Below are 14,110 nucleotides of genomic sequence, written 5' to 3' on the forward strand. Positions count from 1 at the left end.
ATTTTAGTTCGCAATTTATCTTTGGACTTCGTTATATTCTACTTGTATTTTAATAATTTTCAAAATTGTCAATTTTAAAAAGATTTTGTAATAATTGAAGTTAAAAAATAAATATACATAAATGAAGCGGATATCTGATCCGAAATCCGTGATCCGAACGGATCCCGATATGGATCGGACTATAAAAAATCCGGAGCCGATCCGATCCGAATTCGAAAAAATAAATGGATATGGATATGAATTTAGGCCGATCCGATCCAAACCCGATCCATTGACATGCCTACTATGGCGGTCCCCTTAAACAAATACCTTAAAAATTAAAAAGTTACGGTACGTTCCAGAATAATATTTCTGTTGTGGAATTGACCAAAAAACACAGGATAATAAGTAGAATAATATACACAATCTGATTTGTTCATAAATTGCAGCCGTTGATATCTGGATTTCCGTTAACAGCATCATATCATCTAATCTACTGCTACAGTACTGGGTTTGTACATATCAACATTATAACCCTAATTCATCTATCAAACAGGTATCTTATTGTCTCTGTTTCTTTTACTTGTGCACAATCTGTATGTTTATTTTGATCCATTTTACTCTTTTTTGTATTGTTTTGTGGTAAATTGATATTCAGATTGTTTCGATTTTATTATCCCCTTTAGTAGTACAGCAATTGTACAATTGTACTTCCTCGATCCCAGCCAATTGTTACCGTGTTTTAAGATGAATGTAAAGTAATATAGTTTTATAGCTTTTAAAAAAAAATTATTTTTCCGAATAAAAATAGAGTTTAAACTTTTATTCAGAAAAATAATTTTTTTTTAAAAAATTATAGAACTGTACTTTTTATTCATTTTAAAATGGGTGTCTGACCCTCTTTTAGAAATGATAACAATTGGGAGGGACGGGGAGTACCATTTAGTGTTGATTGTAGTAGTAATTGATGAAAAGGTGTTTGATACGATGCGGAATTTGGATGGATTTTACTATGATGAAACTCGAATATGACACGACACGAGTTGCCTTGGTTGTTTACGACAATTTGTCGAATTATAGATATAGCACCAATTGTAGCGTCACGTTGGACATTCCCGCAATGCTAGTGTCTTTTTGTCGTCCTAGTAATGGACTTCATTGCGGTTAAGCTCATTTTGGTTATTTCCAAAATGTGAAGTGAATGTCGCGTTTTTTCCTTTTCAAGCCTTCCTATAGCAACATAAAGGAAAATTTAAGCTCATTACAACGGAAATAGTAAGTAGAAGATTTGTTTGAGAAGTAATGTATATGTAAGGCGACCATTGAGATGAACTTCTGTTTTTATGATATTTGCAATTTTTGTTTGATTGTTCTTATTTTAAGATGGTGGTTGGGAGTCCTTCCGCCTAGGCGACGTCCATAGGCTACTTTACTTTATGATGTGAGAGAAGTAGACAACTCTTAGAAGTAGATATTTATTTTCGAGGTTGGTTTCAGTGCCAATAGATGTACTCAGTAGATTGGAGTATTTGACATCCTTCCAAAATTTAATGATTTTACGACGGATTGAAGATGTGATAGTTTATTGTCCTACCTGCTCTTTGTTGACATACTGTTCGCTATGTATACAACATCCATGCATGAAAGCTTACAAAATTTATATATTAATTACACTCAGCGGAATTAACTTCTGTTGAACCTTAGAGATTTATGGATTTACACTTGTGCAATATATATATAATATGTTTTCTATGCCAATTCATAAATTTTCTGGTGGTATGTCTGTATCCATATTAAATCGCTAGACTATGATGTTGTAGTTGTGCAATGTTGATCAGTTTATATGATAATACATAATTCTTATGTGGTGTGAAAATTGGTGATTTACCATAGCTATTTGGATGCAGAACTGCATATCATTGTACTTGCTTTACAGAGTTGACTGGTTCTACCTGACTTCTTACAGGTTTACCAGATTGTCTTTGATTGGAAACTGAAGATTAATATGCTGGTGACATTTTGTGGTTCTTGGAAATGAATTTTGGATTTCTTAGTAATATACCGTGGTTTGGGGTCAGCTCAAACCCGGAGAATGGAAACATAGTAGTATCGTCTAGTACTCGTATTGTTTCATCTACACAGCATGCTTCTATTGATATCAGGCACTGGGGATGGTCCCTTATTTCAGTTCTCCCTTGGGCTTTCAATAACAATGAAAAAATTAAAATGCCCACGACCATTAACAAAAAGTTGAAAAGGCAGGCACAATCACCATCAAACTATGGTATTGTTGGTTCTAGTAATGTGTATTCCGCCCCACGCTTTAGACCTTATGTTTCCAAAGTTCCATGGCATACTGGTGCAAGAGCCTTTCTTTCTCAGTTATTTCCACGATATGGGCACTATTGCGGACCTAATTGGTCAAGTGGGAAGGATGGAGGGTCGCCTCTTTGGGACAAGAGACCAATCGATTGGTTGGACTTCTGTTGCTATTGTCACGATATGGGTTATGATACGCATGATCAAGCTGAGCTTCTCAAGGCAGATTTAGCCTTCCTTGAATGTTTGGAGAGACCTCACATGGCCACTAAAGGAGATGTCCATGTAGCCAGACTTTATAAGACCATGTGTATCTCAGGTACTTGATAACACCTATATTAGTAAACCATATTTTAGAATTATCACGTATATGGATTCAATAGTCTTCTATCTTTATCAGGCCCAGAAACCTGTTTCCAGAATAAATTGCTTTTACATTACTGTTGAGGCACATTTGTCCAAATAATGAATCTTTATTGTATTTGTGTGGCAATCTAATGCAGGTCTCAGGGGTATACTTGTGCCGTACAGAAAACAGTTGTTGAGGCTACAAACACAACAGTTATCAATTAATTTTGGATGGCTTAGCGATATAACGAGGAAAGGATGGAACTTTCAGAGAAGCTGAACAAAGCTATAGTAACTTAGAAGACCTGTAGATTGGTTGATTTGTGATGCTGCACCAGTTAAATGAAGAGAGACTCTATGGTTTCCCGAAGGTCTTCTGATATCGTGTCATATAATTTAGTTGTGTGTTGCTCGTATCAGATAAACATTGTGATTTTGTATGTATGTATATAAGTTGACTTGTAAATATTAGACCTTAGTTTCTGATACTTGATGGCTCTGTAATGAATTGTATTGATTCGAATTTCCCCCTCCCCTTCTCTGTCTCAGCAAATAATACTGGTTGTCTGGTTTGCTGAAGATGTGGTTGAAAAGAAACACATTAGGAATATCCATTCAATTGGCGGGAACACATTAGGAATATCCATTCAATTACAATATTAATCGAACTTTTTCATTTTAGCTGTAGGCGCACTAGCAACTGGCCTGATGATGATTTATTGTTAAAACGAGAATGATAGGAGGCTGTACCTGGCCAGGCATAGTTGCTGAGTAATGAGTGCGAGGTATGTTCTAATTTTAAGTTTTGAGAAACTTTGTTTTATTTTGTATTCTCCGGTGAAAACTGGAGACAGGCTATGCCAGTGTCGCTTTGCTAACAATTTGTTACATAATTGCAAAAAATTGTAAATTGATTTGTACTTGAGCGAGGCACAGATGTACAATGCCAGAGACATTATCAAATTGTTGTTTTTGAAACCCTTCTTGCAAGTATGATCCAACAAAGTAACCTATAGAATACGAAGAAACCAAACATAATTCCCACATTCATCCATCGCGTGTCCTTTTCAAGTCCTCTACTCCTCAAAACGTCAATTCCTCTTTGCAAACATTTGGTATGGTCATTAACATCTGGTGAGAAACATTTATCTCTTGCACTCCAATACTCGTTTACAAGCAAAAAATCTAAAGGATACCTGTAAAGTGAGACATAGTACATGAACATCCAGTACTTTGGTATGCTTTCTTTTGGTATGAAATAGCCGGAGAAGAGGAAGAATGCACCAAGAACGGTGCAAATCAGTGAATTTCCGGAAATGAAGTCTGGAGAAACCGCACTTAGGAAGAGCACTAGTGAGCTTGCCATCAAAACAATGAGCCAAACTGCAAAAGTGAAGAATGCAAAAGCCTCGATTGAAGAATTAAGGCCTACTATCCAGTAAAGAGGGAGAGAAAAAGTAAGGGCTACTGCAAAGAGGAAAGGTAGGAAGACAATGGTATTGGCAATCATGTAAGATGAAGTTTTGTAAGCTCCCCTTGAGGCTTCTTTCATTAGAACACGTCGTTCTTGAAGGTATATTGGAAGAGCTTCAACTGTTGAAGAGAGTAGAAAACTCAGACTAAAGGCGAAAAGCCCTAATCTTTCAGCAACTCCTTCATCATCATTCTTCACTTTCACATATACACTTCCTAAACCAAATCCTCCAACAAGAGCTTGCATTGTTCTTGCTAGGAATAGTTGTTTTGTCCGATATATGATTTTCCAGAATCTTGAACATAAACACATGACCTCGAACAAGCTAAAGTAGTAATCAGGATTGTCAACCTCTAGTTCAATGCTTTGGCTTTCTCGCTGCCACATGACAGCAAAGGAAGATGGTTCCTTTTCTTCAATATACGATGAGAGCTGGTTTCTACTCTTTGAGTGATCATCAAGTTTGTGGATAATTTCCATGGAGAACTCAATTGCATTTAGTTGCAATGGAATAGTGAAACCTAACTGAGTTATGCTATCCACAAGGGAACTAAGTGAACCAGCATGCGCAACTGATCCATGAGAAAGAATCAAGAACTGAGAAATGTAATGAAGAATCCGATAGCTAGGTTGATGGATTGATAGTAGTATTGTTCTTTGCTTTGATCTCGCCATGGATGAAAGAAGCTCAATCACTTGAAGTGCACAAGTGCTGTCAAGTCCTGATGTTGGTTCATCAAGGAGAAGAACGGGTGGATCATGTATGACATCGACACCAATCGATACTCTCTTTCTTTCTCCTCCGGAAATCCCTCTCTTCTCCTCATCTCCAATAAAGCTATTAGCAACATGTACAAGACCAAGCTCATACATAAGGCTCTCAACTCTCTCCTCCCTCTCTTTAATACTAATTTCTTTTAGCCTAAACATGGCACTAAATGATAATGTTTCCCTCACAGTTAGTAAAGGAAGCAAGTTATCTTCCTGTGCCACAAATCCACATATTTTTCTCAACTGGTAGGGACTAGAAATGGAATAATCATTGAGTTTGATACTTTCAGAATCAAAATCTTTATCCCTCACCCTCCCAGATATAATACGCAATAGACTGGACTTGCCAGTGCCACTTGGACCAACAATGGCTAGGATTTCAGAACTTCTCGCTGTGAAAGAAACTGAATCAAGAATTTTAATGGGCTCAGGTTTCTTGTTTAAGCCTAAAAGGGAAGATGGTGACCAACTATTTTTGTTTATGGTGTAAGAGAGATTTTTAACGTTTAGCTCGTAGGTGTTTTCTGACGAGTGAGCAGGAGAGTGATGGGACGAAGAGGAGGGGCTCGTCGATTCTTGGATGGAGTTTGTGGTCGAAAAGAGTACCATTGAGTCATCTTCTGCCTTTGGGTTTTGGAAGCAGGATGCCATTGTTTCCCTTGCTTTGTTCTTTCATAATGAATTATATATAATCAGGAAAAATGGTTTGTTTTGAAAATTAAGATGGTTGGACCAACCAGGTTGATTGATGCCATATTGCCACAGTATTTCTAAATTCTACTATAGGTGAAGCAGGTTTGATCAAGTAGTATATATTAGGCAGTGTTGGTGATCTGAAATTCTAAACAAAATTCTCATGCAAGTTAACTTTTGGATGGTGTGTTTATAGTATTTTGGCACCTAAACTCATCTGCAAATATTGGCATATGTGTTACATGGCACAAATCTATACCTGGACTCAGAGCTGCAATTCTTTGCATAAATTCTTACAACAAATATATTGTTACAGCTTTTCCTTAGGCATTAAATTGGCTTCATGCATGCTACATTAACAGATCTCTAGTAAAAATCGAGTACGGAAATTAAATTTGGGGGACATGCATGCTGCATAAACAGATCTGTTGTAAGTTGTAACTTACTTGTAACTAGCAGGCTCTCATACAGATTATAGGAGAAGTTATTTGAATGGGGTATGCCTTAAAAAGTTGTTGAGATGGGTAAAGATGTTGTATCAACTAACATGACATTGGCTGGTAGTTGAATCAAATTAATAGGTAAAACGGTCAGAGGCGGATCCTTTAAGGGGTAAGAGGGGTCATTCGACCCCCTTAAATTTTTAAACAGTGACCGAAAATCTGAAATTTGCAGAGTTCATTCACTTGCAGAACCTTTTGTTGGAAAATATGGGTATAAGTCCCATATTGGTAAGTCATATTTTTGAGCATTATGAATAAAAGATGTGTGAGATATGATGATATTCTCTTAATAATGGAAATTATTATTTTCCATTAGAATTTGGCTCAAATATTATGGCATAAATTAATTTGATTTTGTTTCAGATTAATTGATATGGTGTATGTCTTGATATATTTAATCTGATTCTGTTTCAGATTATTTATGGAATAGAGTAGCTTGCAAGTATTACACCGATTCCATAATTAATGATATTTAATTATGGAAAAGAGTAGCGCACAAGTCTATCTACACCTATATAAACACCTCTAAGGCGTTAGGGTTAGACACACCAAAAAAACATATCCGCCTCTAAACACAAATCTCTCTCTCTCGGTGATAGTTTCGTGCCCGTTCAAGCTCGCTGAAGGTGCTCGTTATCCGTAACGCCGCCGCTACCTCGTTTTATCCTGGGAGGCTATCGACTCGCACATACGGTGAGAGGCGAAATAGCTTTAAGGAGACAGTTTCAACTGGACTCGAGGATCTCTCTTTTGTTTATATCTTTTCTTCCTCCGTTTGATTTCGTTTACTCACGCACACACTTGTTTGATTATTTGTATTAATCGCAGATTGTTTTCACAATCTTAAAGCTATTTATTTTATATACATCTGTGACTGATACATCTGTATCTGCTTGTTTTGTTGAGTAACAGATCGATGGAGAACCAAACTGTGAACGATTCGATGAACATGACGGCTGATCCCAACGCACAGATCACTGGATCTGATGGGGTTCACCAGCAGCCGATTAACCCTAACGCACGGATCGTACGATCTGATGGGGGTCAAACGCCTGTTGGACATGTGCATTCGGGACATGTGCCTGTGGGACACACTGTCATTGGACAGTTTAGTGTTCCTCTTGGACAGATATCGGCAGGATTCACTCCTCCGATCATACCTGCGGTGCCTACTGGTATGCATACACCTGTAGTACAGACGCACGTACCATCTGTTCCACCCGTGGTGCCTGCTGCACCTGTTATGCCAACTGTGCCTGCTGCACATGCTGAAAAACCTGAGAAGTTCAACGGAACGAACTTCAAACGTTGGCAACAAAAGATGCACTTTTATCTGACCACGTTGCATATGGATCGCTTCCTTAAGGAAGAACCACCGTTGCTCACTGCTGAGAGTAACATGCAGACTGTGTATGCTGCTGATGCTTGGAAGCACTCCGACTACATCTGTCGGAACTATGTGTTAAATTGTTTGTCTGACTCGTTGTATAACGTATATAGCGCGAAGCCAACAGCTAAGGTCTTATGGGAGTCACTTGACCATAAGTATAAAACCGAGGACGCTGGGGCAAAGAAGTGGATTGTTGGCCGCTTTCTTGATTATAAGATGGCAGACTCTAAGACTGTGGTCAGTCAGGTGCAGGAACTGCAGGTGATCATTCATGACATTCATGTTGAGGGAATGGTCATAAGTGAGTCTTTCCAAGTTGCTGCTGTTATTGAAAAGCTTCCACCTGGATGGAAAGATTTCAAGAACTACCTTAAGCACAAGCGAAAGGAGATGTCTATGGAGGATCTTATTGTTAGACTTCGTATTGAAGAAGACAACAGAGGGTCCGAGAAGAAAGTTAACGTTGCCACTGAGAAGGAAAACATGGTGGAGCATGCTCAAAGCTCCAAGCCCAAGAAGGCTAATTCTGGTAAAGGGGCAAAGCTGGCACCCAAGGGAGGGATTTCGAAGTCGAAATTTCAAGGGAAGTGCTACAACTGTGATAAAGTTGGTCATAGGTCTTCTGACTGCAAGAAGCCCAAGAAGCCCAACAAGAAGAAAGAAGCAAACATGGTAGAGAATATCTCCAAGGAGATGGGTGACATAGACCTATGTGCTACGGTCTCTGAAGTGAACCTGGTCGGTTCTAATCCACGTGAATGGTGGATTGATACTGGTGCTACTAGGCATGTTTGCTCAGACAAGGCGGTTTTCTCTAGCCTCAAAGCTTCCGATGCTGGTGAGAAGCTCTACATGGGGAATTCAGCAACTTCTACCATTGAGGGTGAAGGCACGGTGATCCTGAAGATGACCTCTGGGAAGAATCTGACTTTGAAGAATGTACTTTATGTGCCTGATATTCGCAAGAACCTTGTGTCTGGTTCTCTGTTGAATAAGCATGGCTTTCGCATTGTAATAGAGTCAGATAAAGTTATTTTGTCTAAGAGTGGTATGTTTGTAGGCAAGGGTTATTTAACTGATGGGCTTTTTAAGCTCAATGTAATGTCCGTTAAGGACGATAATGAAATGAAGAATTCTTCTGCTTACTTGCTTGAGTCTCCTAATTTATGGCATGCTAGATTAGGACATGTAAATTATGACACTTTACGACGTTTAAGTGCAAAAGAATACATACCTAAACTTACTATCGATCCAAAACATAAGTGTGAGACTTGTGTTGAGGCAAAATTAACGAGATCATCATTTAAACGTGTGGAAAGGAACACCAAAGTGCTAGACCTAATACATAGCGACATATGTGATTTAAAATTCGCTCCAACAAGAGGAGGAAACAAGTATTTTATTACATTCATTGATGATTGTACAAAATACTGCTATGTATATTTGTTGAAAAGCAAAGACGAAGCTATAGATAAATTTAAAATCTATAAGGAAGAAGTTGAGACACAACAAACTGAGAAAATCAAAACGATACGAAGTGATCGTGGAGGTGAATATGTTGAACCGTTTGGGGAATTCTGTTCACAACATGGTATAATCCATGAGGTCACTGCACCATACTCCCCTCAGTCAAATGGTGTGGCTGAAAGGAAGAATCGCACTCTGAAAGAGATGATGAATGCGATGTTGTTAAGCTCTGGGCTCCCACAATCGATGTGGGGAGAAGCCATCTTAAGCGCAAATAATATTTTAAATATTACGATGCGCAAGAATAAGGATGTAAGTCCTTATGAAATGTGGAAGAAAAAGAAACCAAGTTACCAACACCTGAAAGTGTGGGGGTGCCTTGCAAAGGTACTGATCCTTACACCGAAGAAGGTGAAGATAGGTCCTAAGACTGTGGATTGTGTCTTCATCGGATATCCTCCACACAGCACTGCATATCGGTTTCTTGTTCATGAATCCAAGATTCCTGATATTCAAAAGAATACCATTATGGAATCAAGAAATGCCTCATTTTTTGAGATGATGTTTCCCTGTAATCCAGGAAACCAACAACCTACGACGTCTAAACGATCTCATGAGTCTGTAGATGACGATAATGAGAGTGACGAAAGTAAAGACGAAAATGTGGGGGTAGTGAGAAGGAGCAAAAGACAACGAACGGAGAAATCCTATGGGTATGATTTTATGACCTATTTGCTCGAAGAAGGTGACCCAAAAACTTATAAGGAGGCGGTTACCTCACCTGATGGGCCTATGTGGAAAGAGGCCATCAAGAATGAAGTTGATTCAATTATGCAAAATCATACTTGGGAATTAGTGGACTTGCCAACTGGTTGCAAACCATTAGGTAGCAAGTGGGTTTTCAAGAAGAAGTTGAAAACTGATGGCACTATTGATAAGTATAAGGCCAGACTTGTAATTAAAGGATACAAGCAACAAAAAGGCCTTGATTACTTTGATACATATTCTCCTGTAACGAGAATAACGTCCATAAGGATGATGTTTGCTATTGCTGCAATGCGTAATCTAACTGTACATCAAATGGATGTGAAAACAGCTTTCCTAAATGGAGACATAGATGAAGAAATCTATATGGAACAACCTGAAGGGTTTGTTGTCCCAGGACAAGAAAGGAAAGTGTGTAGATTGGTGAAATCATTGTATGGTTTGAAACAAGCGCCTATGAAATGGCATGAAAAATTTGATGAGGTCGTGCTGGCCAATGGTTTCAAAATCAATGAATGTGATAGTTGTGCCTATTACAAGGATAACGAGAACAGCTATGTCAAGGAGAATGACAATGGCTATGTCATGATGACACTATATGTAGATGATCTACTTATTGCTGGAAGCAATGATAAAGTTATCAAATCTACAAAGGACATGTTGAAATCAAGGTTCGACATGAAAGATATGGGACTAGCAAATGTAATTCTGGGAATTCAAATTTCTAGAACATCAGAGGGTCTCGCATTAAGTCAACCACATTATGTTGACAAGATCCTTGAGAAATTTCTTAAGGATGACTTTGAGAAAGCTAGGACACCTGTGGATATGACTTTGCACCTATCCAAGAACAAAGGTGTAGCTGTTTCCCAATTGGAATACTCGAGGATAATTGGTAGTCTGATGTACCTCATGAGTTGTACAAGACCAGACATTGCATACTCAATTAGCAAGTTGAGTAGGTTTACGAGTAATCCGGGAGCTGATCACTGGAAAGCGATTATAAGGGTACTAAGGTACTTGAGGGGAACTCGAGACTATGGACTGCACTATGGTAGATACCCAGCAGTATTAGAAGGATATACTGACGCAAATTGGATATCTAGCAAGAAAGCACTTAAGTCTACGAGTGGCTATGTGTTTACATTAGCTGGAGCGGCAATATCATGGAAATCCTCAAAACAAACGGTGATAACTCATTCCACGATGGAAGCTGAGTTTGTGGCACTAGATAAATGCGCTGAAGAGGCTGAATATCTACGTCAGTTTTTGGAGGATATTCCAAGATGGCCAAAGCCTGTAACTGCAATAGGGATTCACTGTGATAGTCAATCCGCTATTGGCAGAGCACAGAGCACGATGTATAATGGAAAGTCTCGTCATATACGACGACGACACAGTTCCATTAGACAATTGATTTCAACCGGAATTATCACTATTGACTATATACCGTCAAAGGATAATATCGCGGATCCACTAACCAAAGGGTTATCAAGAGAAGTGGTTGAGAAATCATCGAGAGGGATGGGCCTTAAGCCTATTGCTTAACGGCATCATGGTGGACACCCAACCATTGCTGACTGGAGATCCCAAGAACTTGGTTCAATGGGACAACTAAATCATGATGACCAAATCACTGTGGGGGTAACCCCTGGCCTGTTCCTATGATGAGGAAACAGTGAGACCCGTAAGGTACGAGGTTAAGCTTTGAGCCTTTAATGATCTTTGATGAATACATGGAGCTCAGGAGTGAACGCATGGAATTCAGTTGAGTAAACGCGGGTTACTCTATAAGATAAAGATCACCTATGTGGGAGAGAAGTGGGGCCGCTTCAAAGGAGAATTGCGAGGCACAATTCTTTAGAAACTTCTGCAGAACCAGGACGATGTTCCATGGCCAAAATGGACATACTCATGAGAGTTGAACGAGTCAGAAATGATATAGTGATAAGTATATCATCGTTTACATAAACGGTCGAACAGTTCAAGGACAAGCACGTCTACTGTCTACCAGTAAAGTCGGTATGCTTACTCGAGCGAAGGTTCAAGGAGCATTCTCTACCTATCGTATGCTATATCTGATCGAAGAAACTATCACCAAGTCAAACTCCGTATCTGTCTGTCTGTCTGTCTGGTGTGTGCTACTAAGATCACCAATCTCACCCATGTGGGGGATTGTTGGAAAATATGGGTATAAGTCCCATATTGGTAAGTCATATTTTTGAGCATTATGAATAAAAGATGTGTGAGATATGATGATATTCTCTTAATAATGGAAATTATTATTTTCCATTAGAATTTGGCTCAAATATTATGGCATAAATTAATTTGATTTTGTTTCAGATTAATTGATATGGTGTATGTCTTGATATATTTAATCTGATTCTGTTTCAGATTATTTATGGAATAGAGTAGCTTGCAAGTATTACACCGATTCCATAATTAATGATATTTAATTATGGAAAAGAGTAGCGCACAAGTCTATCTACACCTATATAAACACCTCTAAGGCGTTAGGGTTAGACACACCAAAAAAACATATTCGCCTCTAAACACAAATCTCTCTCTCTCGGTGATAGTTTCGTGCCCGTTCAAGCTCGCTGAAGGTGCTCGTTATCCGTAACGCCGCCGCTACCTCGTTTTATCCTGGGAGGCTATCGACTCGCACATACGGTGAGAGGCGAAATAGCTTTAAGGAGACAGTTTCAACTGGACTCGAGGATCTCTCTTTTGTTTATATCTTTTCTTCCTCCGTTTGATTTCGTTTACTCACGCACACACTTGTTTGATTATTTGTATTAATCGCAGATTGTTTTCACACCTTTATCTTCACAGTCTCCACCTTTATCATTGATGGCCATGGTAAAATTATCTGTGCCCCAATGACCAGGAAGGTCTGGGAGGATCCAACATGTTTGTTTATGTTCATACTATGGAGAATACTACTTAGTATTTTCAATACTACACTGTTGAAGATAACTATTTTCAACATTCTGTTATTGTACGAAAATACTAGTCAGTTTGTCTCAATTTATCTGTCTTGGTTGACTTTTGATGGTCAAATTGACTCAACTTTGACTATATATATATAAACTCATTATTTTATTATTTTGAAAAACTGAAAAATACATATTGAAGTAGATTGAATATACTTTCTAACAATACAATTTTTATAAATATTTTCAATAATGTACTATGTGTAATTTTCAGTCAAAATTGGCTCAAATAACCGCAAAAAGTCAAATAAGACAAATAATTTGGGACGGAGGGAGTAATTAATAAAAAAAATTGCTGTTGAAAGAATTACAAAAATCAAATGAATATTTGATAATATTGTTAATATTTGTATGGTTGTTGCAAAATGGATGTAAGCTTCTTGATTCAATATTTTTCTATTCTTCGTGACCTTTCATTATCTTATAACTTAATGACTTTTGACCCTTTATTTGTTTATAACTCCATCTTATGAAGTCTATATAGAGGCATCGTCTATGATATGAAATATATTGGTTTTTTTTGTGGTCACCCAAAATGTCATTTGGGGTTAAAAATAGACCTAAATGTCATTTCAAAACGGTACATGGTGTACCGTTTACGTAAAACACCTAAAATGATATTTCGTGCAGCGTTTTGACATTTTGAATTTTTTTTATGCGTAAAACGGTAGATAAAGTTCCGTTTTGGTACAAAACGCTATTTGATGTGTCGTTTTAAGCCAAAATGCTATTTCAAAAACGTTTTGTACATTATAAAAAAATAAAAATAATAAAGTACCAAAACGGCACATTATGTACCGTTTTGCATTATAAAAATAAAATGGAAGACGAAGTACCGTTATAAAGTAACATTTCGGACCATTATTTTCAAAGTGATATTTTGGACCATTTAACACTCAAAAATGACATTTTGGTCGATTGTTCGTTATTTTTACTCCATCTCATGAAGTCTTTGCAGAGGCATTGTCAGTTTGATTATATATACAAAAAATATAATTAAATGTCATAACTCTTCTCTCAATCTAATGACTCATCTACTGTATCAAACTTTTTTTTATCTATTCTTTTATCCAAAAATTAATCTATATCATTGTTGATAGTCAAGGAGGTAAGTGTAAAAAACATGCTCTTATACTATATTATTACTTAAGAATTTTTTATATCATGTTACTCGATTTTATTAGTGAAAATGAACCATTACAAATTTATTACTTAATTACAATATTTAACATTAGAAAACAAAAATTTATCTTAACAATTTAAGTTTTATTTCAAAACCGGCATAAATTATTTATCCACTGTCTTTCTTGTGAGAATAATCAATAATATGATGTCAAATTCTTGAGTGTTGGCATAAATTGGAAAGATGGTTCAAAATATCTGAGTATAACAGTTTTTCCAAGCG

The 14,110-nt window shown here is 37.5% G+C and overlaps 2 protein-coding genes across 2 annotated transcripts; one reads left to right on the forward strand and one right to left on the reverse strand.

Annotated features, from left to right (window-relative positions):
* The first annotated feature begins 339 nt into the window (after positions 1 to 339).
* LOC141659415 (uncharacterized) lies at positions 340 to 3,187 on the forward strand. Its single transcript, XM_074466269.1, has 3 exons — positions 340 to 535; positions 1,946 to 2,617; positions 2,802 to 3,187. Exons 2-3 carry the CDS (start codon positions 2,014 to 2,016, stop codon positions 2,924 to 2,926), a joined length of 729 nt encoding a protein of 242 aa, XP_074322370.1. The 5' UTR covers positions 340 to 535; positions 1,946 to 2,013; the 3' UTR covers positions 2,927 to 3,187.
* Positions 3,188 to 3,360: 173 nt separating this feature from the next.
* Positions 3,361 to 5,542, reverse strand: LOC141659414 (ABC transporter G family member 23). The gene has a single exon (XM_074466268.1). The coding sequence runs from the start codon at positions 5,540 to 5,542 to the stop codon at positions 3,605 to 3,607; it is 1,938 nt and encodes a 645-aa protein (XP_074322369.1). The 3' UTR covers positions 3,361 to 3,604.
* Between the last annotated feature and the right edge of the window lie 8,568 nt (positions 5,543 to 14,110).

This window comes from Apium graveolens, chromosome 5 (assembly GCF_009905375.1).
Source record: "Apium graveolens cultivar Ventura chromosome 5, ASM990537v1, whole genome shotgun sequence".
NCBI classification, from domain to species: domain Eukaryota; kingdom Viridiplantae; phylum Streptophyta; class Magnoliopsida; order Apiales; family Apiaceae; genus Apium; species Apium graveolens.